Source organism: Boleophthalmus pectinirostris, unplaced genomic scaffold (assembly GCF_026225935.1).
Source record: "Boleophthalmus pectinirostris isolate CB_2022bp ecotype Guang Dong unplaced genomic scaffold, ASM2622593v1 HiC_scaffold_17, whole genome shotgun sequence".
NCBI lineage: Eukaryota > Metazoa > Chordata > Actinopteri > Gobiiformes > Gobiidae > Boleophthalmus > Boleophthalmus pectinirostris.
Genome location: NW_026571115.1, coordinates 34240979 through 34264953, shown reverse-complemented (window position 1 = coordinate 34264953; position 23975 = coordinate 34240979). Strand labels below are relative to the sequence as shown.

General features: G+C 42.9%; 1 protein-coding gene across 1 annotated transcript; it reads left to right on the top strand.

Moving 5' to 3' along the window:
* Nucleotides 1–479: 479 nt before the first annotated feature.
* Nucleotides 480–23975, top strand: scpep1 (serine carboxypeptidase 1). Its single transcript, XM_020927375.2, has 13 exons — nucleotides 480–629; nucleotides 925–1064; nucleotides 2844–2933; nucleotides 5273–5428; nucleotides 6475–6549; nucleotides 7913–7985; nucleotides 11009–11046; nucleotides 14324–14452; nucleotides 16314–16398; nucleotides 16497–16610; nucleotides 18684–18821; nucleotides 20868–21031; nucleotides 23773–23975. Exons 1-13 carry the CDS (start codon nucleotides 569–571, stop codon nucleotides 23836–23838), a joined length of 1329 nt encoding a protein of 442 aa, XP_020783034.2. The 5' UTR covers nucleotides 480–568; the 3' UTR covers nucleotides 23839–23975.

Genomic DNA, 23975 nt, shown 5'->3' with positions numbered 1-23975 from the left:
GACGCTTAATTTAATATTTTATGTAAACAAGTAAGCTTAACTGTAATGTAATTTGCGTTTTCAAAGAAAGAAAATAGGAAAATAAACATATGGAAACGTAACTGTCTTTTATTTTGAAAATCAGGAGTGTTTTGGAAACTTCCTGTATCTCGCGGCGCTCTCCTCTTGAACGAGAACTCGATTATTTTTGTAAAAAATAAAAATAAATAAAAATTAAAAAAAGAAAGCGAGAGATAATAATTAATTTATTACATGAATTGTGACCATTTAATCGTTAATTAACATTTTTATTATTATTTGTTTATTTTTACTTATAACTATTGCAGCACGTTTTTTGTTTTTTGTTTGTTTTGTTTTGGTTTTTTGTAGATTTATCTTTACTATAAACATTACGGCTTCTACGGTTTGCTACATCACATATTTAATACAAAATCTGAAGAAAAAATAGAAGGACTGAACACAGATAAAGAAAAAGTAAGAAAATTGTTAGTCAGCTGACCAGACTTGGGAAGTGTCATGTGACCTGCACCACTGAAGTGTAGCGCCACATACTTCATAGTCATCAACAATGGACCGGCTACAGTTATCCTCTTTCGTGGTGCTGATTTTCGCTTCTTTATTCACAAAAGGTACGGTTTATTAAGCTATTATTATTTGTGTCAGTTGTCCTACATACCGATGCATATCTAAACCACGTGGACAAGTTATAATAATTTGTTCGGAGATCGATTGGTGAGCGCAAACATGTCCAAAAAAAATATTTATAACGCATTAGTTCAATATGAAAAATAAAAATAATAAATAATAGTAACAGATTGTCGTTATCAGAGCTTGATCTCTACTGACAAATTGTGCAATCTCACCCACACTAACCACAAATGTCTCCTACTGCTGCTTCTGTAAACTTTGATTTTCTTTGTCCAGGGTTCCCGAGTCCACTGCAGGGCAAAGAGACCTGGGGCTACGTGACGGTCCGAGATGGGGCGCACATGTTCTGGTGGCTTTACTACGCCGACTCCCCATCTGCAGAGTACAAGGACCTGCCTCTGGTCATGTGGCTGCAGGTAAGAGTAAAAGACCCCCTCCTCCTCCTTCTCCTCCTGAGAGGGCAGTGGAGTCAAGAAGAACGTCTGTGCTAAAATCCTCATGGAATTGAATCAAAAGTCAGAATAAAAGTGACCGGAGAGCAGCCTGATCAGGGTAAAGTGGTGTAATATTGTCCACCATGAGCAGAGAAAGTGTCCTTCAAATGCAGGTGAAACTGAAAGTAGATTTTTACCTGCTGACATGTGACACAGTTACTGTTTTGGTAAGAGTTGATTTCCTGTTCTCGTTCAGTCAGTGTCAAATGTGGCTTTCATTACTGAAGGCGTTTAATGTGATACTCAAAATGCAAAAGGTGGTGTAACAATGAGTATTAGTGACAATATTAACAATCCTCCTGCACCCCCCAGCAGACCAGGAGTATATTCACAGAAGAGAAGTCCTAACGGCAAATTTGAGGAAAAGTCGATAAACCATTTTTTACATAATTTAAGGGTGCTGATTCAGAATATTTTGTTTACCAAGCTGGATATTGAGTTCTAAGCCTTCTAATTTGCATATTAATAATGTATATATCATTTATGAGTATATTATCCATCCATCTATCCATCCATGTTCTTCCGCTTCCGGGGCCAGGTCACTTGGTCAGCAGACTAAATAGGGATTCCCAGACTTCCTTCACCCCAGACACTTCCTCCAGCTCTTCCAGGGGGACCCAGAGACATTCCCAGGCCAGCCCAGAGACATAGTCCCTCCAGCGTGTCTGGGGCCTCCTCCCATTGGGATGTGCCTGCCTTGGAAGGTGTTCCCCTCAGCTGCTCCTCTCCACGTGGAGGAGCAGCGGCTCTACTCCGAGCTCCTCCCGTGTGACTGAGCTCCTCACTCTGTCTCTAAGGGAGCGCCCAGCCACCCTGAGGAGGAAACTCATTTCAAGCGCTTGTATCCGCGATCTCGTCCTTTCAGTCATTACCCAGAGCTCATGACCAGAGCTGAGGGGAGGAACATAGACTGAAGGTAAATCGAGAGCTTTGCCTTTCGGCTCAGCTCCTCTTCACCACAACGGTCCAATACAGCGACCGCATCACTGCAGACGCTGCACCGATCCACCTGTCAATCTCACACTCCGTCCTCCCCTCACTCGAGAACAAGACCCCGAGATACTTGAACTCCTCCACTTGAGGCAGGGACTCTCCACCCGCCCGGAGAGGACAAGACGCCTTTTTCCGGTCGAGAATCACGGCCTCAGATTTGGAAGAGCTGATCCTCATCCCAACCGCTTCACACTCGGCTGCAAACCGCCCCAGTGCTGCAGGTCCTGGTCTGATGAAGCCAACAGGACAACATCAGACAGGTGTAGAGGTGAAAAACAAAACAAAAAAAAACACCACATTGTGACTTGACCATCACGTTTTTGTAACTAAAAATAATTCCGTCTTACATCTGGTGTCAGTAAAAGTTATATTTGACCTGAACATATTTGACTCGCATCTGGAGACACTGTAGGTCAGAAGGTTTAAGGGATTTTAAAAAATCAACTTACATATTTAAAGCGGTATTTATTTACCCAGGGGTTTCAGATTGAAGAACAAGCCCAAAATACAAATATTTCCAGCACATGATGTTTCCTCACATTTACCGTGACTAAGTGTGTTGCATTTATTTTAGCTTCAAAAAGTGGAAGTGACCGATATAGACTGGTCGCTCTGATCTCCAGTCCCCCCTGAATGTGTTCGGCTCTGAGTAAATGTGTGTTTTGGCCGCTCGGGTTTGCTGATGTTGACTTTTGTTTGTGTGTCCAGGGCGGTCCGGGCGGCTCTGGGACAGGTTTCGGGAACTTTGCGGAGATCGGTCCTCTGGATGGAGACCTGAACCCCAGAGAAACCACATGGGTACGGAGGACGGTCTCTCTAATGTCAGTCATAATTCAAGGGTGTAAGTTAGTGTATTTGTAACCAAACTGTCCTGGGGCAGAATGATGGAAACGTGGCTGCCAAACTACACCCATGGGGAAAAAAAGTGAGGGCGAGATTAGTCCTGGTTAAGTCCTGGTTTAGAAAAGTCCTGGTTTAGACCTGGTTTGGTTTAGTCCTGGTAGTCCTGGTTAGAGTCCTGGTTTAGACCTGGTTTAGACCTTTTAGTTTAGTCCTGGGTTTAGTCTGGTTTAGAGTCCTGGTTAGTCCTGGTTAGTCCTGGTTCCTGGTTTAGTCCTGGTTTAGACCTGGACCTGGTTTAGACCTGGTTTTGGGTCCTCTGGTTTAGTCCTGGTTTAGTCCTGGTTTAGACCTGGTTTAGTCCTGGTTTAGACCTGAGTCCTGGTTTAGACCTGGTTTAGTCCTGGTTTAGTCCTGGTTTAGTCCTGGTTTAGACCTGGTTTAGTCCTGGTCCTGGTTTAGTCCTGGTTTAGTCCTGGTTTAGTCCTGGTTTAGTCCTGGTTTAGTCCTGGTTTCAGTCCTGGTTTAGACCTGGTTCAGTCCTGGTCCTGGTTTAGACCTGGTTTTCAGTCCTGGTTTAGACCTGGTTTAGTCCTGGTTTAGAGTCCTGGTTTAGAGTCCTGGTTTAGACCTGGTTCTGGTTTAGGTTTAGACCTGGTTTTACCTGGAGTCCTGGTTTAGTTTAGTCCTGGTTTAGACCTGGTTTAGACCTGGTTTAGACCTGGTTTTAGACCTGGTTTAGAGTCCTGGTTTAGACCTGGTTTAGTCCTGGTTTAGACCTGGTTCAGTCCTGGTTTAGACCTGGTTCAGTCCTGGTTTAGACCTGGTTTAGTCCTGGTTTAGACCTGGTTTAGACCTGGTTTAGTCCTGGTTTAGACCTGGTTTAGTCCTGGTTTAGTCCTGGTTTAGTTCTGGTTTAGTCCTGGCTTAGTCCTGGTTTAGACCTGGTTCAGTCTTGGTTTAGTCCTGCTATAGTTCCTGGTGATACCAACTCAAAATCTGATTTGTTGAAGCAACAGTTTCATGGACATTTATTTTGTGTTCGAGGTTCCTGCAGAACGAACAGATTGTGACTTTTTTGACTTTGACTCTGCCTGGCAACAAGTGATACTTGAAATGTGATTGGTCAAATGTTTTAATATGAAAACACATGTGTGGAAGCAGCACAACCATTGGAACAGCTCTGAAAGGAAGCAGACAGACCATGTGGAATTATTTAATAATAATAGAATTATAGTCTGTGATTCAGATATTATATTTATTGCAGATATCTCTAACTCAGTTTTGCCTAGACAAAAATAAAATTTTGTATAACTACACCAATATTCTTTCCAGGGCATTAACTCAAATGAAATGTGCTAAAAATAAGTCTCACCCAATTCAGCCTTTCCATAAAGAAAAGTACTTTTCACTTTTCAGTCCAAATCTAAAGTGGAGTGGACTTTAAAATGTACTTAAGTAAAGTACAGATACCTTAAAATTGTACTTAAGTGTAAAAGTAAAAGTATAATACTTATTTATTACTACTCTTACTACTAAAACTGTCTAATTTCTCCTAGTAGTCAACAACACTACTACTACTACAACAACTACAACTACTACAACAACTACAACTACTAAAACTAATACAACTACTAAAACTACTACTACTACTACAACAACTACTACTACAACAACTACTACTACAACTACTACTACTACTACAACTACTACTACTACTACAACTACTACTACAACAACTACAACTACTACAACAACTACAACTACTAAAACTAATACAACTACTACTACTATTACTACAACAACTACTACTACAACTACTGCTACTACTACTACTGCTACTACTACTACTACAACTACTACTACTACTACAACTACTACAACTCCGACTACTATTCCTACTACCACTACTACTGCTACTAATATCGCTACTACTACTACCACTACTATTACTACTACTGCTACTACTACTACCACTACTATTACTACTACTACTACTACTACCGTTACTACCACTACTACTACTGCTACTACTACTACCACTACTATTACCACTTCTATTACTACTACTACTGCTACTATTACTACAACTACTACTACTACTACTACTACTGCTACTACTACTACTACTACTACTACTACTACTACTACTACTACTACTACTGTCACCACTGACTATTACACAGTTTGGGCTTCATTCACACTGACAGGATGTGGACGAAGTGTGTTGCCGAAGGACACGAGGGCGCTGTGTGCACTGTGACTTTCCCGTCTCTCTCTCTGCGTGATGCGTTCAGGTGCAGTCGGCGAGCGTGCTGTTCGTGGATAACCCCGTGGGCACCGGCTTCAGTTACACAGACAGGGAGGACGCCTTCGCCACCAACGTGTCGACCGTGGCCTCGGACATGATCGTGCTGCTCAGGAACTTCTTCAACTCACACAGCGAATTTCAGGTAAACGCAAGATTACAGCTTTGAGTTTTGTTGTTATGTGTATTGAAATAAATTAGGCAAATGATAACAATAAAGACAAAAAAACAAAAACAACAAAATGAGATATTTAATCCGTGTTTCGTTCGTTCATTCGTTTTTCAAAATAAAACCAAAAATAAGAAAAACGAAAAAAAAACAACTATTTTCTTCATTATTTGTCTCCAAAATTAAAATGAAAAAAACGATAATGATTAGTTTTTTCAGTTTTTGATTTTGTGTTTAAATGAAGAATGGAATAACGGCCGTTTACTATTTACGTGACTTCAGTGAATGCGATGCCGGACTGAACCAGAACTGATCCAGATCCAGGACCAGACCGGGACCAGACTGTATATATATAATATAATTAATTAAAGGTTGTATAGAGGATTTTTTAAGCAGCTCCCTCAGTAGAAACACCTCCTCCCGCCTCTTTACTCTAGAAATCACGCTTGTTTACATCCAGTGCGCTTTCAGAATTACTGTTGAAGTTTCCTGTCTAGAAATAATTTAGTGACCGATGCGTAAGTTTTTAGACTCTGTCTACTTCATTCGCGCAATCGCTGGAAGAGACCTCCAAGAATCACCTCAATTTAGCTCCTTTTCCTCTTCTCTTCTTCTTTCAAAAACTGACTTTCTTTTGCGGTGAACTGGTCGTTGATTCTCTTCCTCCATCGCAACAAACTTTGTGCAAACTGCAATGAAGCTACAGTGTGAAAAAGCCTCTAAGAACCGCTGCATAAACCACAAAATCCCTGCGCGCCGACGAGTCAGTTACACTAGAAATGTAGGGAGTTTGATTGACAACCGAACAGCCAATAGAAAATGAGGCAGCCTTGTTTTCTATTGGCTGATGTTTATCAACACGTCCACAGTTGATAGATTTTCATTCTTTTTTTTCTTTTTTTTTTGGTCATCATAATTACAAGGCTGCTGCGTCTCTGTAATGGTATTTTAAACTTTCAATGACAATTTGAAACTAAAAAAAAAAATCCTCCATACAACCTTTAATATAATTAATTTTGCAGACAATTCCCTTCTACATCTTCTCTGAGTCCTATGGAGGGAAGATGGCCTCGGCGATCTCCATGGAGCTGACTAAGGTGAGCGTGACGCAGTGTTTCTAAAATTAGACTTAAAGGTGCATTAGGGAACTTTTCATCACCAGGTGTCTCCGTGGAGATGTTACTGCTTTGCCAGGGTGACATTAAACTTATATAACTCCATGGAGACAGACAGGTGGCACGATCAAGCAGGTTACAGGTCAGATCTGTGGAAAGCACAGAACAGCACAGAACAGCACCGCACCCGCCCGTTAACACCTCATTATATCAAAGTTAAATCTGCACCCGCCCGGACCCGTTAACGTTCCACCCGTTACCCGCCCGTGATAAATCAGGGTCAGCCCATTAGTCCGACAGCCCGATAGTCCAGGACTAAACCAGGACTAAACCAGGACTAAACCAGGACTAAACCAGGACTAAACCAGGACTGGACCTACGCCGTGTCATTAGCAGATTATAAATATATACATGCTACAAACCACAGAGCCGATCACCAGGATTACACCAGGACTGGACCAGGACTGGACCAGGACTAACCAGGACTAAACCAGGACTAAACCAGGACTAAACCAGGACTAAACCAGGACTTAACCAGGCCTAAACCAGGACTTAACCAGGTCTAGACCAGGACTAACCAGGTCTAAACCAGGACTTAACCAGGTCTGGACCAAGACTTAACCAGGTCTAAACCACTAAACCAGGGGACTTAACCAGGTCTAAACCAGGACTTAACCAGGCCTAAACCAGGACTTAACCAGGTCTGAACCAAGAATTAACCAGGTCTAAACCAGGACTACATCAGGACTACATCATGACTTAACCAGGTCTAAACCAGGTCTGAACCAGGACTTAACCAGGTCTGAACCAGGACTTAACCAAGGTCTGAACCAAGGACTTAACCAGGCCTAAACCAGGACTTAACCAGGTCTGGACCAAGACTTAACCAGGTCTAAACCAGGACTTAACCAGGCTTAAACCAGGACTTAACCAAGTCTGAACCAGGACTTAACCAGGTCTAAACATCTGCAATAGAATAAATGCCGGGTAGATGTTTAATGCCGTACTGTGTAACATCTGAGGCAAAACAGTCATTTCTTTAGAGACAAGCAGGCGGCAGACGCTTCATCCGGAAAGTTACACCGTGCACCTTCTGATAAACTTAGAAAAACTTTATTGATCCACAAGGGAAAGCATTTGTCCACAACTCACACATCACATTAAATATAACAACAAAGAGCAAAAGTATGATTGTTAATAAGAAATTCAACATACAGTAAGTCTCAAAAATACCAAGAGACTGATGTCAAATAAAGCAGAAGTGTTGTAGACTCTGCTGATAAGATCAAATCATGACTAAATGAGTGTAGAAAATGATTAACTGTGCTGTACTTTTTTATTCCAGGCCATTGCACGAGGATCTATAAAATGTACCTTTGCTGGAGTGGCTCTCGGAGACTCCTGGATTTCCCCACTGGGTTAGTATCAAGTCATAACATATTTATCATCATATAGTGCTGTAAATTGTCAAATAAAAATGCTCAGTTTTGTTGTGTAAATAGAAAAGTGTGTAATGTTATGGGAGGACAGATCACATAATCTAATAGGAATCAGATCTTTGCCGTTTTTTGCCCTAACAACATAAAACTTGGCACAGCACACACCCGTATCATTAGGATGACACCCTCCAAATTTAAAGGTTGTATAGAGGATTTTTTTAAGGGAAGAGAAATACAGCGACAGTCCTTGTGCGCATTCAGAATTACTGTTGAAGTGACCTGTTTAGAAGTAATTCAGCGACCGACGCGTCAGTTTTTAGACCCTTCGTCGGCTTCGGTCGCGCCATCGCTGGACGAGATCTCCAAGAATCACCTCAGTTTGGCTTTGCTCCTTTTCCTCTTCTCTTCTTCTTTCACCGACCTCAAAAACGGACTTTCTTTTGCGGTGAACCGGTCGTGGATTCTCGTCCGCCGTCGCGACAAACTTTGTGCGAAATGCGAGGAAGCGACAGTTCGAAAAAGCCTCTAAGAACCGCTGCGTAAACCACGTAATCCCCGCGCTCCGACGAGTCAGTTACACTAGGGAGTTTGATTGACAACCTAACAGCCAATAGAAAATGAGGGAGCCTCGTTTTCTATTGGCTGATGTTTATCTGGCCTCAACACGTCCACAGTTGATAGATTTTCGTTCTTTTTTTTTTTGGTCGTCATAATTACAAAGCTGCTGCGTCTCTGTAATGGTATTTTAATCTTTCACTGACAATTTGAAACAAAAAAAAAATCCTCCATACAACCTTTAAGATCAGTCGGACGAGCGGTTCAAGAATTATGCGTGGAAAAGTCAGACAAACCAACCAACAGGAGGAGACACAGACAGACATTTGTTCTGCATTAATAGATCTTAGTAATCTTAGTCCCTGTTTTACCAGTTTTTACATAAAAGCATTGATAATATTTCCATTACAGTTCATCAGTTAAAGAAACATATCTTCTATCTATAATTTTCAGCAAAATCAGTCAATAGAAACTTCAAATTCTATCTTCAATTTCCCCTGTTGTCCAAGTTTAAAATACTGTATTATCCTAAAATCAAAATGTGTTTGTATTTGACCTCTTCTTCAAATAGAAGTTAATGACTTTTAAAATAATAATAATAATTAATAATAATAATAATAATAATAATAATACATCAGACTTTGGACACTCAAAGACGCTTTACAAACAAATAAAAGTAGAAAACAAGGGAATCATGGAGGGATGCCAGATTGAACAGGTGAGTTTTTTTAAAGGTTGTATAGAGGATTTTCCAAGGAACAAGAAATCCAGCGACTGTTTGTCCTGTTTCAAATGTTGCGCATGCGTGAAACCAACCCCCCCTCCCCTACAGCTCCTACGCAGAAACGCCTCCTCCCTCCTCATCCTTACACCAGAAACAGGTTTGTTTACAGCCGGTGCACTGCACATGACTTGTAAACAACTAACTACAGTGTTGGTTAGACAAGACGGAGAAGTGAGGAGCGGGGGGAGGGGGTGTGCGGACATTTCGTGCGCGGACGAGAAGTGAGGAGCAGGGAGAAGAGAGGAGAGAGGAGAGAGGAGACGGGAGCGGTGCCCGGAGAAGTGAGGAGCAGTGGGAAGACCGGAACGGGCAGCGGGGAGAGGAGCAGGAAAGGGGAGCAGGGAAGGTGCGCGGAGATTCAGTGCGAATGAACTAGCTACAACACGCAGCAGCAAGTGGACTCTTTCTTTGCCTTGAAAATGACGTTTTCAGACATAGGATATCGCTTTCGTGTCCTGAAAAACGTTTGTCTCGCTCTTGGAAATAAAGTACGTTTTCATAATAAGCAGAAGTTTCCTGTCCAGGAGTAATTTGTGGACCAGTGGTTCAGTCTTTAGACCCTGCGTCTGCTTCAGTCGCGCCATCGCTGGAATGAATCTACAAGAATCACCTTAGTTTGGCTTCGCTGCTTTTCCCCTTGTCTTCTTCTTTCAGCGACCTCAAAAACTGACTTTCTTTTGCGGCGAACTGCTCCTGGATTCTTGTTGCCATTGCAACAAACTTTGTGCGAACTGCGAGGAAGATATAGGTCAAAAACGCCACTAAGAACTGTTGCGTTGGTGGAGTAAACAGCGTCTGTGCGTCTGTGGACTGCGTGACAGTCGGCGGAGGAAGGGGCGGAGAGAGGTGATATTACGGAGATGGGGCAAAAAAGATGTTTTGCTGATGTGGCTGATGTGGGTTCTGAATGAAAGGGTAGGATCCATGAAGATGCAAAGGTTAAACTTACTTACTACCGTCAAAAATATCGTCTATGTTATATTCCATACAATGAATTGAAGAGTGAACTCATATTTAGTTAGTTAGTCCAATGTTTTCTTTTCTCTTGTTCCATATCTGGTTGTCATAGTGAGCAATTCAGTTCAAGATTGTAGTTTCTAAAAGCTTAAAAAGTGTTTATTGTCTGTCTAACTTGTTACCAAAGCGTCCTCTCCCCTGTTGGCGCTTCATGGACTGGCCCCAGTGTACGTTTCAGATCTCACTGTCCCCTACACTCTGAGGTCGAGGCCCAACTTGTCGTCCCAAAAACGAGAGTCAAAAGCCGGGGCGAACCTGGGGTGACCGGACCTTTTCTGCGGTCGACCCCAAACTTCAGAACCGTCTCCCACCTCACGTTAAAAGCGCACCTTCACTCGATTCTTTTAAGTCTCGTTTAAAACACACTTTTACTCTCGGGCTTTTAGCACGGCGTGAGAATTGTGTGCTCCCCTGACTGTCTTTTATTGATTTTATTTGCTAATTTTGGTATTTTAGTAATTTTTATGTTTTTTATTGACTTGCTTATTTATTTATTTTATGCTTTATTTTATTTAATGTGTTAATTTTTATTGAGCCGACTCTGTGCAGCACTTTGGAGACTTTATGTTGGTAAATTGTGCTGTACAAATAAAGCTGGATTGGATTATTTTATTGTGTATTAATATTTGCGTTTTGTCTGTGTTAGACTCTGTGATGACCTGGGGCCCGTACCTCTACACCACCGTAAGTACATGCCTGACGATGGTTTCATTTTTTTTTATGTTTTATTGATTTGAACAAAAACAAACCCTTAAAAATTTACAGAGCAAATTTAAATGTGCAGTGTGTAACCTGTGGGTTCTGCCTTCATTTTAAACAAAGCAACAACAATAAAACTGTCTTGATTTTGGTTCATTTTCAAATGGAAAATACCTGGAAAAACATGACGCAAGAAGACTTCACACAACCTGGTTTTGACTTGTAACAGGTTAGGTTAGGGTTCGGTCGCTTTATTCGTACCCGTAGGTAAATTTGCTTTGCAGATTTGAGAGGCAGGTTCCACATTTCACATTTCATTCATCCACAAAACATGTATAAAAACACAATTACAAAATAAAGTGTTACAGTGCTCCAGTGTAGAATAATTTGTTCCATAAACAACTTGAAAAGCAGTCAGAGAGCGCAGACCTCCGCCAAGGACTACCCCCATTTTTTATATAAATTGCGATAAAATCAGTCTTCTGGATCAGATCCGGATCAGCCTTTGGAATATGAAAGAGGATCCCATTGTCCATCCCTGAGCCAAATTTCATGGGGTTTGGTCAATAATTAACCGACATATTGAGAAACTAAATTTTTGGCCCCATTTACCACAATGTTAACTAAAATTTCAAAGTGATCCAGAATCCAGGATTTCTTCCGGATCACCCCCAAAATGAAATCAGTTCTTCCTTTTCAGATTTCCAACAAATCCTGAAAATTTCATCAAAATCGGTCCATAACTTCTTGAGTTATGTTGCTAACAGACAAACAAACAAACAAACAAACAGACAAACGCCTGCAAAAACATAACCTCCTTGGTGGAGGTAATTAGTTAAATTCATCCATCACGCTTGACTAAAATCACAATAAATATTAAATATGTTAAAAACACTTAGATAAACAGATTACAATTTATTCATAAGTACGACAGCAGCCGGAACGAAGCTCCTTTTAAAACAATTCGTTCTAGATCTTGGGACTAAAAGCCTCGGACCAGAAGGAAGCAGTTGAATTTAGTGGATGTTGCTCGTCTTTTAAAATCCTCTGGGACGTCCTCTGTCAGTGTCTCAAGTCCAGAGAGTAATGTGGGAAATATTATGTGTTGGTCATGCTAATTCACCTAATATTATGGACTTTGGAATGACAACAGGGTGGAAAACATGTATGACTATCTATAGGTCTATATAACATGTTTTTTCTGTACTTTGAGTGCCATAAAGAACATGTTTTTCTGGACTTTGAGTGCCACGAAGTAGAAAAACTGACATATGTGGACCCCGTGGCATGTTCCCACCCATGATAAGGTGCACTGGGTCAGCAGTATTGTTCATTTTCTTGCTGTATATGCTAAATCAACAAGTTAATGTTTTGTCAAGATGTAGTATAAAGCTTCCCCTGAGTTTGAGTTTGTCAGAGACGTCGTTCCGGGGTGGCAGTTGTACTTGGTAATCAACTTGAATCTCTCTCAATGGAAATGCTGAAATAAAGTGGTCTGTTCTCTCGGATTCTCCATCTCTCGTGCTTCTTTTTAGGACACGCATTGAACCTTCCGAAAAAACCCACAGTAACTTGCCCTGGCTTTACCTGCTTATTTCCATGACGGTTAATGCCACAGTGTAGAACAACAAGAAAAGTTACATTCTGCACCTTTTATAAAGTAGGTAAACGGGTAATTGGTGCTTAAAAATTAATTGAAAAAAAGATGTCGTGAGCGGGCCTGCCTCTCCACCAGAGTCCTGCACCGGGTTGGGTACCAGCAAATAGTTGCTGAAATGGGAGGGTTTTAACGTTCTTGAATTTTACGGGCGGGTAGCGATCACACACGGGCAGATCAGGCGAATCAAACGAACGAGGAACGGGGAGAAAAACACTTGACACGTGTCCAGGATGTCCGTTGCCCTGGAAACAAGCGCCATTTCCCCGTCTTTCCCTGGAGAGACTTTTGTGTTTTAATTACATAAAACCATCAGCGGAGGAGATCGGCTCTGGCTACGCTCCTGGTTTAGTCCTGGTTTAGATCTGGTTTAGTCCTGGTTTAGATCTGGTTTAGACCTGGTTTAGACCTGGTTAAATCCTGGTTTGGACTTGGGTTTAGTCCTGGTTTAGACCTGGTTTAGACCTGGTTTAGTCCTGGTTTAGTCCTGGTTTAGATCTGGTTTAGTCCTGGTTTAGATCTGGTTTAGATCTGGTTTAGACCTGGTTAAATCCTGGTTTGGACTTGGGTTTAGTCCTGGTTTAGACCTGGTTTAGACCTGGTTTGGACTTGGTTTAGTCCTGGTTTAGACCTGGTTAAATCCTGGTTTGGACTTGGGTTTAGTCCTGGTTTAGACCTGGTTTGGACTTGGGTTTAGTCCTGGTTTAGACCTGGTTAAATCTTGGTTTGGACTTGGGTTTAGTCCTGGTTTAGACCTGGTTTGGACTTGGTTTAGTCCTGGTTTAGACCTGGTTAAATCTTGGTTTAGTCCTGGTTAAGTCCTGATTTAGACCTGGTTAATCCTGGTTTAGTCCTGGTTTAGATCTGGTTTAGACCTGGTTAAATCTTGGTTTGGACTTTGGTTTAGTCCTGGTTTAGATCTGGTTTAGACCTGGTTAAATCTTGGTTTGGATTTTGGTTTAGTCCTGGTTTAGGCCTGGTTTGGACTTGGTTTAGTCCTGGTTTAGTCCTGGTTTAGACCTGGTTTACACCTGGTTAAATCTTGGTTTGGACTTTGGTTTAGTCCTGGTTTAGACCTGGTTTAGTCCTGGTTTAGTCCTGGTTTAGACCTGGTTTACACCTGGTTAAATCTTGGTTTGGACTTTGGTTTAGTCCTGGTTTAGACCTGGTTTGGACTTGGTTTAGTCCTGGTTTAAACCTGGTTAAATCTTGGTTTAGTCCTGGTTTTGACCTGGTTAAATACTGGTTTAGACCTGGTTTGGACTTGGTTTAGTCCTGGTTTTGACCTGGTTTGGACTTGGTTTAGTCCTGGTTTAAACCTGGTTAAATCTTGGTTTAGTCCTGGTTTTGACCTGGTTAAGTACTGGTTTAGACCTGGTTTGGACTTTGGTTTAGTCCTGGTTTAGACCTGGTTAATCCTGGTTTAGTCCTGGTTTTGACCTGGTTAAGTACTGGTTACTACTTGTGTTACCTACTTGTAATAATAATAGTTGAGAAATCGATTCATATTCTCTTATTTTTAGTTAATGAAGTTTATCTTGTGATGAAATGTGCAAAATGATCTGTGTTCAAACCATTAAACTTTTCCTCGGTGTTGTGGTGCAGTCTCTCCTGGACGACCTGGGGCTGGCCGAGGTGACCGGAGTGGCCCAGCAGGTTCAGGACGCTGTGAACAACGGGCAGTTCCTCAAGGCCACAGAGCTCTGGTCCATCGCTGAGTCTGTGGTGGAGAAGGTGAGAAAACAAACACACATTTAGTTTAGTTTAGTTTGCTCCATTACAGAGAGTAGAGAGAAATCCGTGTGTTTTTTTCAAAATAAAACAAAAAATAATAATAATATTTGTCTCCAAAACCAAAATGAAAAAAACAGATAAAGATTTGTTTTTCCAGTTTTCGATTTTGTGTTTAAATGGAAAATGGAGAAAAAAAAGGATAACGGACGTTTCCCATTTACGTGACTTAAACTGAGATCCAGGACTGAACCAGGACTGAGCCAGGACTGAGCCAGGACTGAGCTAGGACTGAACCAGGACTGAGACCAGGACTGAACCAGGACTGAACCAGGACTGAGCCAGGACTGAGACCAGGACTGAACCAGGACTGAACCAGGACTGAGCCAGGACTGAGACAGGACTGAGACAGGACTGAACCAGGACTGAGACCAGGACTGAACCAGGACTGAGCCAGGACTGAGCCAGGACTGACTGAACCAGGACTGAACCAGGACTGAGCCAGGACTGAGCCAGGACTGAGCCAGGACTGAGCCAGGACTAAACCAGGACTAAACCAGGACTGAGCCAGGACTGATACGGGGACTGAGACCAGAACTGAGACAGGAGTGAGACCAGGAGTGAGACCGGGACCGAGACCGGGACCAGATCAGGACTGAGGCCAGGACTGAGACGGGGACTGAGACGGGGACTGAGACGGGGACTGAGACCAGGACTGAGACCAGGGCCGAAACCGGGACCGAAACCAGGACAGAAACTGAGACCGGGACTGAGACCGGGACGGGAACAGGACCAGGACAGACGGACTGAGACCGGGACTGAGACCGGGACTGAGACGGGACTGAGACCGGACTGGAGGACGGGAGGACAGGACAGGACTGAGACGGACTGAGACTGGAACTGAGACCGGGACTGAGACCGGGACTGAGACGGGACTGAGACCGGGACGGGAACAGGACCAGGACAGACGGGGACTGAGACCGGAACTGAGACCGGAACTGAGACCGGAACTGAGGACTGAGACCGGAACTGAGACCGGAACTGAGACGGGACGGGAACAGGACCAGGACAGACAGGGACTGAGACCGGGACTGAGACGGAACTGAGACCGGGACTGAGACCGGGACTGAGACCGGGACTGAGACCGGGAAGACGGGAACAGGACCAGGACAGACGGGGACTGAGACGGAACTGAGACCGGAACTGAGACCGGAACTGAGACCGAACTGAGACGGGGACTGAGACGGGGACTGAGACGGGACTGAGACAGGGCCGAGACCAGGGCCGAGACCAGGGCCGAAACCGGGACCGAAACCAGGACAGAAACTGAGACCAGGACTGAGACCGGGACGGGAACAGGACCAGGACAGAGACGGGACTGAGACCGGGACTGAGACCGGGACTGAGACCGGGACTGAGACCGGGACGACGGGACTGAGACCGGGACTGAGACCGGGACTGAGACCGGGACTGAGACCGGGACTGAGACCGGGAACAGGATCAGAACTGAGACCAGGACTGAGACTGGGGCCAGACTAGGACGGTTAAATCCTGGTTTGGACTTGGTTTAGTCCTGGTTCAGTCCAGCATCTCAGTTTAAGTCACGTAAACGGGAAACGTTTTTTATCCGTTTTTTCCATTTTTCCTTTAAACACAAAATTGAAAACTGAAAAAATGAATCATTATCCTTTTTTTTTTCATTTTGGTTTTGGAAACAAATAATGAAGAAAATAGTTGTTTTTTGTTTTCTTATTTTCTTACACTATTCCAACTGGACAGCATAGTCTTTTACTGTTTAAAAATGTCCAGATATTCATGCTCTGTTCATTCAAAAACACTTTAATCTCTTTTTTTTTTTTGATAGAACACCAACAACGTCAACTTCTACAACATCCTCACCCAAGACACGGACGAGAAGGTCACGGCGCGTCAGGGAGAAGACTTCATATGTGAGGACCTGAATAACTCTGTCTGAAGTGTCATGATCTCATTCTTATAAAATCAGAATCGTGAACAGTGCTCCTGCGTCTGATGTTCTCTCCGACAGCTCTCCAGTTCCGTCGCCACGTCGGCCGCCTCCACAAACAGTCCCTGAGCGAGCTGATGAACGGACCAATCAGGAAGAAGCTCGGCGTGATCCCTCACAACGTCACCTGGGGAGGTAAGGTCATAAAAAAAAAAAAAAAAGTAATAATAAGAGTTTAATAAGAGTTTAAACCATTTTTACATTACTAAACAGGGATGTAACAATAACCGAAATATCGTGATATCGTATCGTCAAAGTTCGCACAATAATATCGTGGACCATCACATCTTTTTTTAGCTATTGCTGCACCATAACTTTTAATTTAAGCAGAGGAAACTACACAGACCATGATCCTTTGCTCCATTTCAGTGCAGACGACATGAAGAAATAACAGTTCCAACACTTTTAAGTCTTAGTTCTTTGGATTAAGTCTTGTCAAGGCATTTTAAGAGGAAAAAGTAGCTGTAGCGGCCAAAACTTGCCCTGTTAAGGTCCGCTATGGCTGCAGCGTGTGTGGTGTCTCGGACGCGTGTCTTCAATAAAAGCAGAGTCCAAATACTGTGTTCCTCAACATGTATTGGCGTACCTTATAGCCATCCAAAAATACAGATTCAGCACTCAATATATCACGACGATGACGACGATGTTCAAAAGACTGTACACCTTCACAGTGCAACACCTGTGTGCACATTTTCCTCCCCTTATATAGGGCAGCAAATTACTTAGTAAATTATAAATAGCGCCACACGGTGGTGGGAGGAAGATATGGCTAGAAGAGGTAGAATATGGCTCCAACAGTAGCATATTAACAGTTTTAGCTGTTTAGCGTCCACAAAATATTGCAATAAATATCGTACCGTGAGATGTATATCATGAAAATATCGTACAGAGAGATTTGGATATTGTTACATCTCTAATCGAGAGCCTCCCCAACATATCATGAGCTTTCCCTCAATATCTCAATAAATATCGTACCGTGAGGTTCATACCGTGACGATATCGTATCGTGAGACTTGGATATCGTTACACCCCAGTACTAAATACAAATTCAGACTCTTTTTATTTCATCAGGATTAAAAGAAAAAAAATAATATTTTTTTGCGAAAGTGTCCTAGTCAAGAGGCAGCAGCCTTTTCAGTAGCAATAACACAAGACAATAATAAGATACCGACTAGGACTGGGTGTCATTAAGAAGTTGCTGATACGATACATTCCTCGATTTATAGTCCATGATAAGATCCATATCTCTGATACAGTGAGCTTTCGATTCGATACATTTGAATAAAAAAATAAAGGCTAAATTATGGCTGTGGTACGAAAAGTCTTTGTTAAACCACTTCTTCTTGTGCAAAGTTAAAATGAAACACTCATTTTAATAATCAAAACAGTGACAATGCCAAATGTGTCGCATAAATGAGTTTGTAGAGAAGCAGAGTCGAGAATATCATAAGATAAGATGTTTTGTCTGTTAAAAGAAAATAAAAAGCCCAGACTTTACTGAACCTTATGAAAAATATTATTGAAAGAAAGAGGAGGAAACACGGTCCACATGGCATGATTTAGTCCTGTTAAATCCTGTTTTAGACCTGGTTTAGTCCTGGTTTAGACCTGGTTTAGTGGTTTAGACCTGGTTTAGACCTGGTTTAGTCCTGGTTTAGACCTGGTTTAGTCCTGGTTTAGACCTGGTTTAGTCCTGGTTTAGACCTGGTTTGGACCTGGTTTAGACCTGGTTTTAATTGTGGTTTAGTCCTGGTTTAGTCCTGGTTTAGACCTGGTTTTAGATCTGGTTTTAGTCCTGGTTTAGTCCTGGTTTAGACCTGGTTTCGTCCTGGTTTAGTCCTGGTTTAGATCTAGTTTAGACCTAGTTTAAACCTGGTTTAGACATGGTTTAGTGTCCGGCAATGAGTGGAATTATCGAGAAAAAAAAAAAAAAAAAAAAAAAGGGGGGGGATATAGCCCAAAACGGGAAAATACCTCCGTGTAATCCATTTATTTCAACAAAGTAACTGTAATCCAATTACCACTCACTGAAACAGTAACTGTAACTGAATACAGTTACTCATAATTTGTACTCTGATTACGTAACTCCAGTACATGTAATCTGTTACTCCCCAACACTGGATACAGGACAGTGTCTCTGTGAGTATATACAGTATATACAGTATATACAGTATATACAGTATAAGGTTGTGTGTGTGTGTGTTACAGGTCAGGCTGGTGCAGTGTTCCAGTACATGTCAGGAGACTTCATGAGACCAGTGGTGGACATCGTGGACGAGCTGCTGTCTGCTGGGGTCAATGTGACTGTGTACAACGGACAGCTGGACCTCATCGTGGACACCATGGGTATGTTTGTCTAATAACTATTATACATTTATACTATTATACGTACACATATATGGGGGTGGATGATCCGTCCTGAGTATCTTAAGTCTCTGGATGTTGTGGGACTTGGCTGAAACGCCTCTTCAACATCGCGTGGCGGTCGGGGACAGTACCTCTGGACTGGCAGACCGGGGTGGTGGTCCCTCTGTATAAGAAGGGGGACTGGAGGGTGTGTTCCAACTCCAGGGGGATCACACTCCTCAGCCTCCCCGCTAAGGTCTTTGTCAGGGTACTGGAGAGGAGAATCCGGCCGATAGTCGAACCTCAGATCCAGAAGGAGCAGTGTGGTTTTCGTTAACTGTCTAAATCAGACTTGGAGAAACTTATCCATGCGTTTGTCTCCAGTAGATTAGATACTGTAATGTTCTGCTCACTGGTCTCTCCAAACGAGCTGTGAGACGCTGCAGAACATCCAGAACATCCAGAACGCTGCAGCTCGGGTCCTGACTCGAAGTAGGAAGTACGAGCACATAAGTCCTGGTCTCAGGTCTCTGCTCTGGCTCCTGTGGCTCAGAGACTTTAAAGCAGCTCTGCTTGTACAAGTGTCTCCATGGTCGAGCACCAAAGTCCATCTGTGACATGTTAGTGTCATATGAACATCTCACACTCTGAGGAGCTCAGGGACCGGCCTCCTGCTGGTGCCCAGAGTCACGACTAAACAAGGGGAGTCAGAGTTTCAGGTTCATGCAGCTAAAACCTGGAACAGTCTGAACATGTGAGACAGACTCTTCTGTGACGCTGTTTAAATCCAGACTCAAAACATTTCTGTTTAACTGTGCAAATAACTGAAAGGTTTTCATTCCGCACTCTTCTCTCCAATTTATGTCTCTCTTTTTTAATTTTAATCTTCATGATTATTTATGTTTTGATTAGTTTTTATTATGATTTTAATGTATTTCTTATTCTGTAAAGCACTTTGAATTACTTTGTGTACGAATTGTGCTGTACAAATAAACTTGCCTTGCCTTTCGTCCTGGTCGTGGACACTGGAGCAGCTCTACACTCTCCATCGGTGCTCGAGGTTCATGGGAGTTTGCCCAACCAGTCCACATGTGCTTTGTGGATCTGGAGAAGGCGTTCGACCGTGTCCCTCGTGGTGTCCTGTGGGGGGCGCTCTGGGAGTCTGGGGTCCGGGGCCCTTTGCTAAGGGCTGTCCGGTCCCTGTATGACCGGAGCAGGAGCTGTGTTTACATTGCCGGCAGTTTCTCTGTACAAATATTTGAACTTGTTGCTATTTTTGGGGTTTATATGCCATGATTTTTCTGATCCGGCCTCTTTAGAATCAAGATTCGGCCCTGGACCAAAATGAGTTTGACACCCCTGAACTAAAGACAAAAACTCAGCAAACCTGAACCTAAAGGAAAAGTGAAAACAGGACAGCCGGCCCCACCAGGTCAAAACAAAAGGCTCACGGCTGAGGAAAGCTACATGCAGCCCAGTCTGCACCTGCACGGAGTCTGGAGCGCCAGCAAATAACAAATCAGCCAGTCAGCTGCAACTCCATACAAATCCATCTTTATTTTGTGATTCACGAATAACGTCTATTGACTTGGGTCGCAGAGGTTTGTGACTTTTAAAATATGGGTCCCCAGAAAAAAAGTTTGGGAAACCCTGTCTTAAATGCATGTGATTCGTATGACTTTTTTACACATGTTTCTTTCTATGATTGGTTGAAAAAGAGGGCAGGGGCTAAGAGAACTCCATGAACCACAACCTCATTTATCAGTGTCCACAAACACGTCATACTGGATTTACGGAGCGTTTTTCATCTTTCGGATTAAAGTCCTTTCAAGTGACAGCAAGCTTTTGCGTAGGATTAACTTTTCACCTCAGTTTGCGACCACCCAGAGTTGGTTTGCACACGAATCCGGCCTATTCAGTCTCCTAACGTCTGAAAGGTTCTCCTGGATTTGCGAAATGAGCGATGAGAGCTTGAAGATTATTTCAGGAGCTCTGTGTTTAAGTCCGGAGACGTGTTGCAGTGTGTTTGTGGTGTGTGTGCTGCAGGTCAGGAGCAGTGGGTGAAGACGCTGACGTGGGAGGGGCTTTCGTACTTTAACAAACTGCGCTGGACTCCCCTGGATGACCCCTCCTCTCCTGGGGTCACGGGAGCCTTCTACAAGAACTACAAGAACTTCACCTTCTACTGGATCCTCAAGGCCGGACACATGGTGAGAGTCTGACAGAGTTTGGATTCATAAGTTTACGCTGCGATCCTGGTTCATGAGACGGGCTCGTTTTTCAATATAAAACCAAAAATAAGAAAAGGAAAAAAACAAAAATAAAAAATTTCTTCATTATTTGTCTCCGAAACCAAAATGAAAAAACAGACAATGATTAGTTTTTTCAGTTTTTCGATTTTGTGTTAACAGCCGTTTTGAACCAGGTGACTTAAACCAGGACTGAAACCAGGACTGAACCAGGACTAAACCAGGACTGAACCAGGACTGAACCAGGACTGAACCAGGACTAAACCAGGACTAAACCAGGACTAAACCAGGACTGAACCAGGACTAAACCAGGTCCGGGACCAGACCGGAACCAGACCAGGACTTAGCCCGGGACCAGACCGGGACTGAAACCGAGACTTAAACCGAGACTGAGACCAGGACAGAGACCGGGACTGAGACTGGGACCAGCGCAGGGACCAGGGCCGGGACCAGGGCCGGGACAGAGACAAAGACCGGGACAGAGACCGGGACAGAGACCGGACAGAGACCGGGACAGAGACCGGGACAGAGACCGAGACAGAGACCGAGACAGAGACCGGACAGAAAAGAGAGTCCTGGTTTAGTCCTGGTTTAGTCCTGGTTTAGTCCTGGTTCAGTCCTGTTAGTCCTGGTTCAGTCCTGGAGTCCTGGTTTAGTCCTGGTTTAGTCCTGGTTTTAGTCCTGGTTCAGTCCTGGTTCAGTCCTTTAGTCCTGGTTCAGTCCTGGTTCAGTCCTGGTTCAGTCCTGGTTCAGTCCTGGTTCAGTCCTGGTTCAGTCCTGGTTCAGTCCTGGTTCAGTCCTGGTTCAGTCCTGGTTTAGTCCTGGTTTAGTCCTGGTTTAGTCCTGGTTCAGTCCTGGTTCAGTCCTGGTCCTGGTCCTGGTTCAGTCCTGGTTCAGTCCTGGTTCAGTCCTGGTTTCAGTCCTGGTTCAGTCCTGGTTCAGTCCTGGTTCAGTCCTGTTCAGTCCTGGTTCAGTCCTGGTTCAGTCCTGGTTCAGTCCTGGTTTAGTCCTGGTTTAGTCCTGGTTCAGTCCTGGTTCAGTCCTGGTTTAGTCCTGGTTCAGTCCTGGTTCAGTCCTGGTTCAGTCCTGGTTTAGTCCTGGTTCAGTCCTGGTTCAGTCCTGGTTTAGTCCTGGTTTAGACCTGGTTCAGTCCTGGTTCAGTCCGGCGTCGCAGTTAAATCATGTAAACAGGAAACAGCCTTTATCTGTTTTTTTCCATTTTTCATTTAAACACAAAATTGAAAACTGAAAAAACAAATCATTATCTGTTTTTTCATTTTGGTTTTGGAGACAAATAATGAAGAAAATAGTTGTTTTTTCATGTTCTTATTTTTGGTTTTGTATTGAAAAACGAATGAACGAATGATACACGGATTCTAAACAAATTTAACAACTCTGTTTGAATCAGATTGTATTTGATCTCTAGTGACCACCAGAGGGCAGCGTTTAAACCATTGAATGAGTCTCTTCACACATGTGCACGGGGCCAAACACTGACCTCTGACTGGCTTTCAAGAGTCATAGAACCATAGTTACATTTATAACTCTGGGTTGAACTTGAAAAAGAGCTGATGCATCTCAAGAGACGATCTACATTCAATATAAAAATCAGACATGTCAATATTTATAGACCTTTTTTCTCAACAGCCAGAAGGGTAAACATTGCGCAATGCTTCTGGTTAATGTTTTTCTGTGTCAAAATATCTGTGTAAATGTGTGTCGTATTCTCCAGCAGCTTCATAAATCTGCCCCATTTCCAAATCTTCAACCAACAAGGTCCACAAAGGATAAACATTCTAACATGAATTTATCCACAACTATCAAGAGAAAAAAGATGAAAACAAAGGAGAACAACATTAGTGAACTACTGAACAAAACTAACATTATGGTCATGAATAAAACAGAAGTAACTTGTTCACTCAGACTGATTCTACAATTAAAATAAAAAATCTATTTCATGATGTCGATATTGGCATAAACAGAGAGATTTGTGCAGTTCAGATGCTACAGATATTCACAGATTATCATTATCATTTAAACTGCACAAATCTCTCTGTCTGTGCCAGGCATGTCCAAACTATGGCCCGTGGGCCAAATGCGGCCCTCAGACAAATTTTTCTTTGCCCGTCAGGCTTCCAGGTGAATTGGCCCAAATGACCTTGCATCAATTGAAAATTTAAAAACTTTTTACTGCCAGTTTTTTGAAAATTTACCTTAATAAAGCTAATATTTAATATTTAGTGTTTGGTTTTAAAGATCATAACATGAATAATGGTTCATTCTAATGTGTTAAACATGCACATATTTCAATTATTCACTGTATTGAGCACCAGTCTCCGGCCCTCGATCGGCCCTTGATGTGGCCCTTGATGAAAAAAGTTTGGACACTCCGGTCTATGCTAATATTGACATCATGAAATAGATTTTTTATTTTAATCCTAGAATCAGCTGGTGGAGAATATGCAAAACATTTCCACAGATATTTTGCCAAAGAAAACCATTAACCGGACGTTGCCTTGACCCTGCAGCACTTTCAGCCGTTGTGAAAAAGGTTTATTCATCATCTCGATAAAGATGACCTGATGATATATTTGTGTTTCAGTGGGAGGAAGCTAACAGAGATTATTGTGATTTTACGAACTCCTAAATATTGTCTGTGTGTGTCTGTGTTTGTTTGTGTGTTTGTGTTTGTGTTTGTGCAGATCCCCTCAGACCAGGGCGCCATGGCTCTCCGGATGCTGCAGATGATCACTCAGCAGACCTCGTGACCTCTGACCTGAGCCGCAGTGACCTCTGCTGTCTGGAACAGCACTGACAATCACATCACTTTTATTTTCGTCCAAATCACACAAATCACACAAATCACTGATTTTAACCAAAGGATCAATAAAACTGTTTTTAGTAA

Excerpts from the sequence above, each read along its gene's own strand:
- scpep1 (XM_020927375.2), top strand. The coding sequence starts at position 569 with ATGGACCGGCTACAGTTATCCTCTTTCGTGGTGCTGATTTTCGCTTCT. Across the intron at positions 11,047-14,323 it reads GCCCGTACCTCTACACCACC|TCTCTCCTGGACGACCTGGG; the intron begins GTAAGTACATGC and ends GTTGTGGTGCAG. Across the intron at positions 14,453-16,313 it reads CTGAGTCTGTGGTGGAGAAG|AACACCAACAACGTCAACTT; the intron begins GTGAGAAAACAA and ends TTTTTTTGATAG.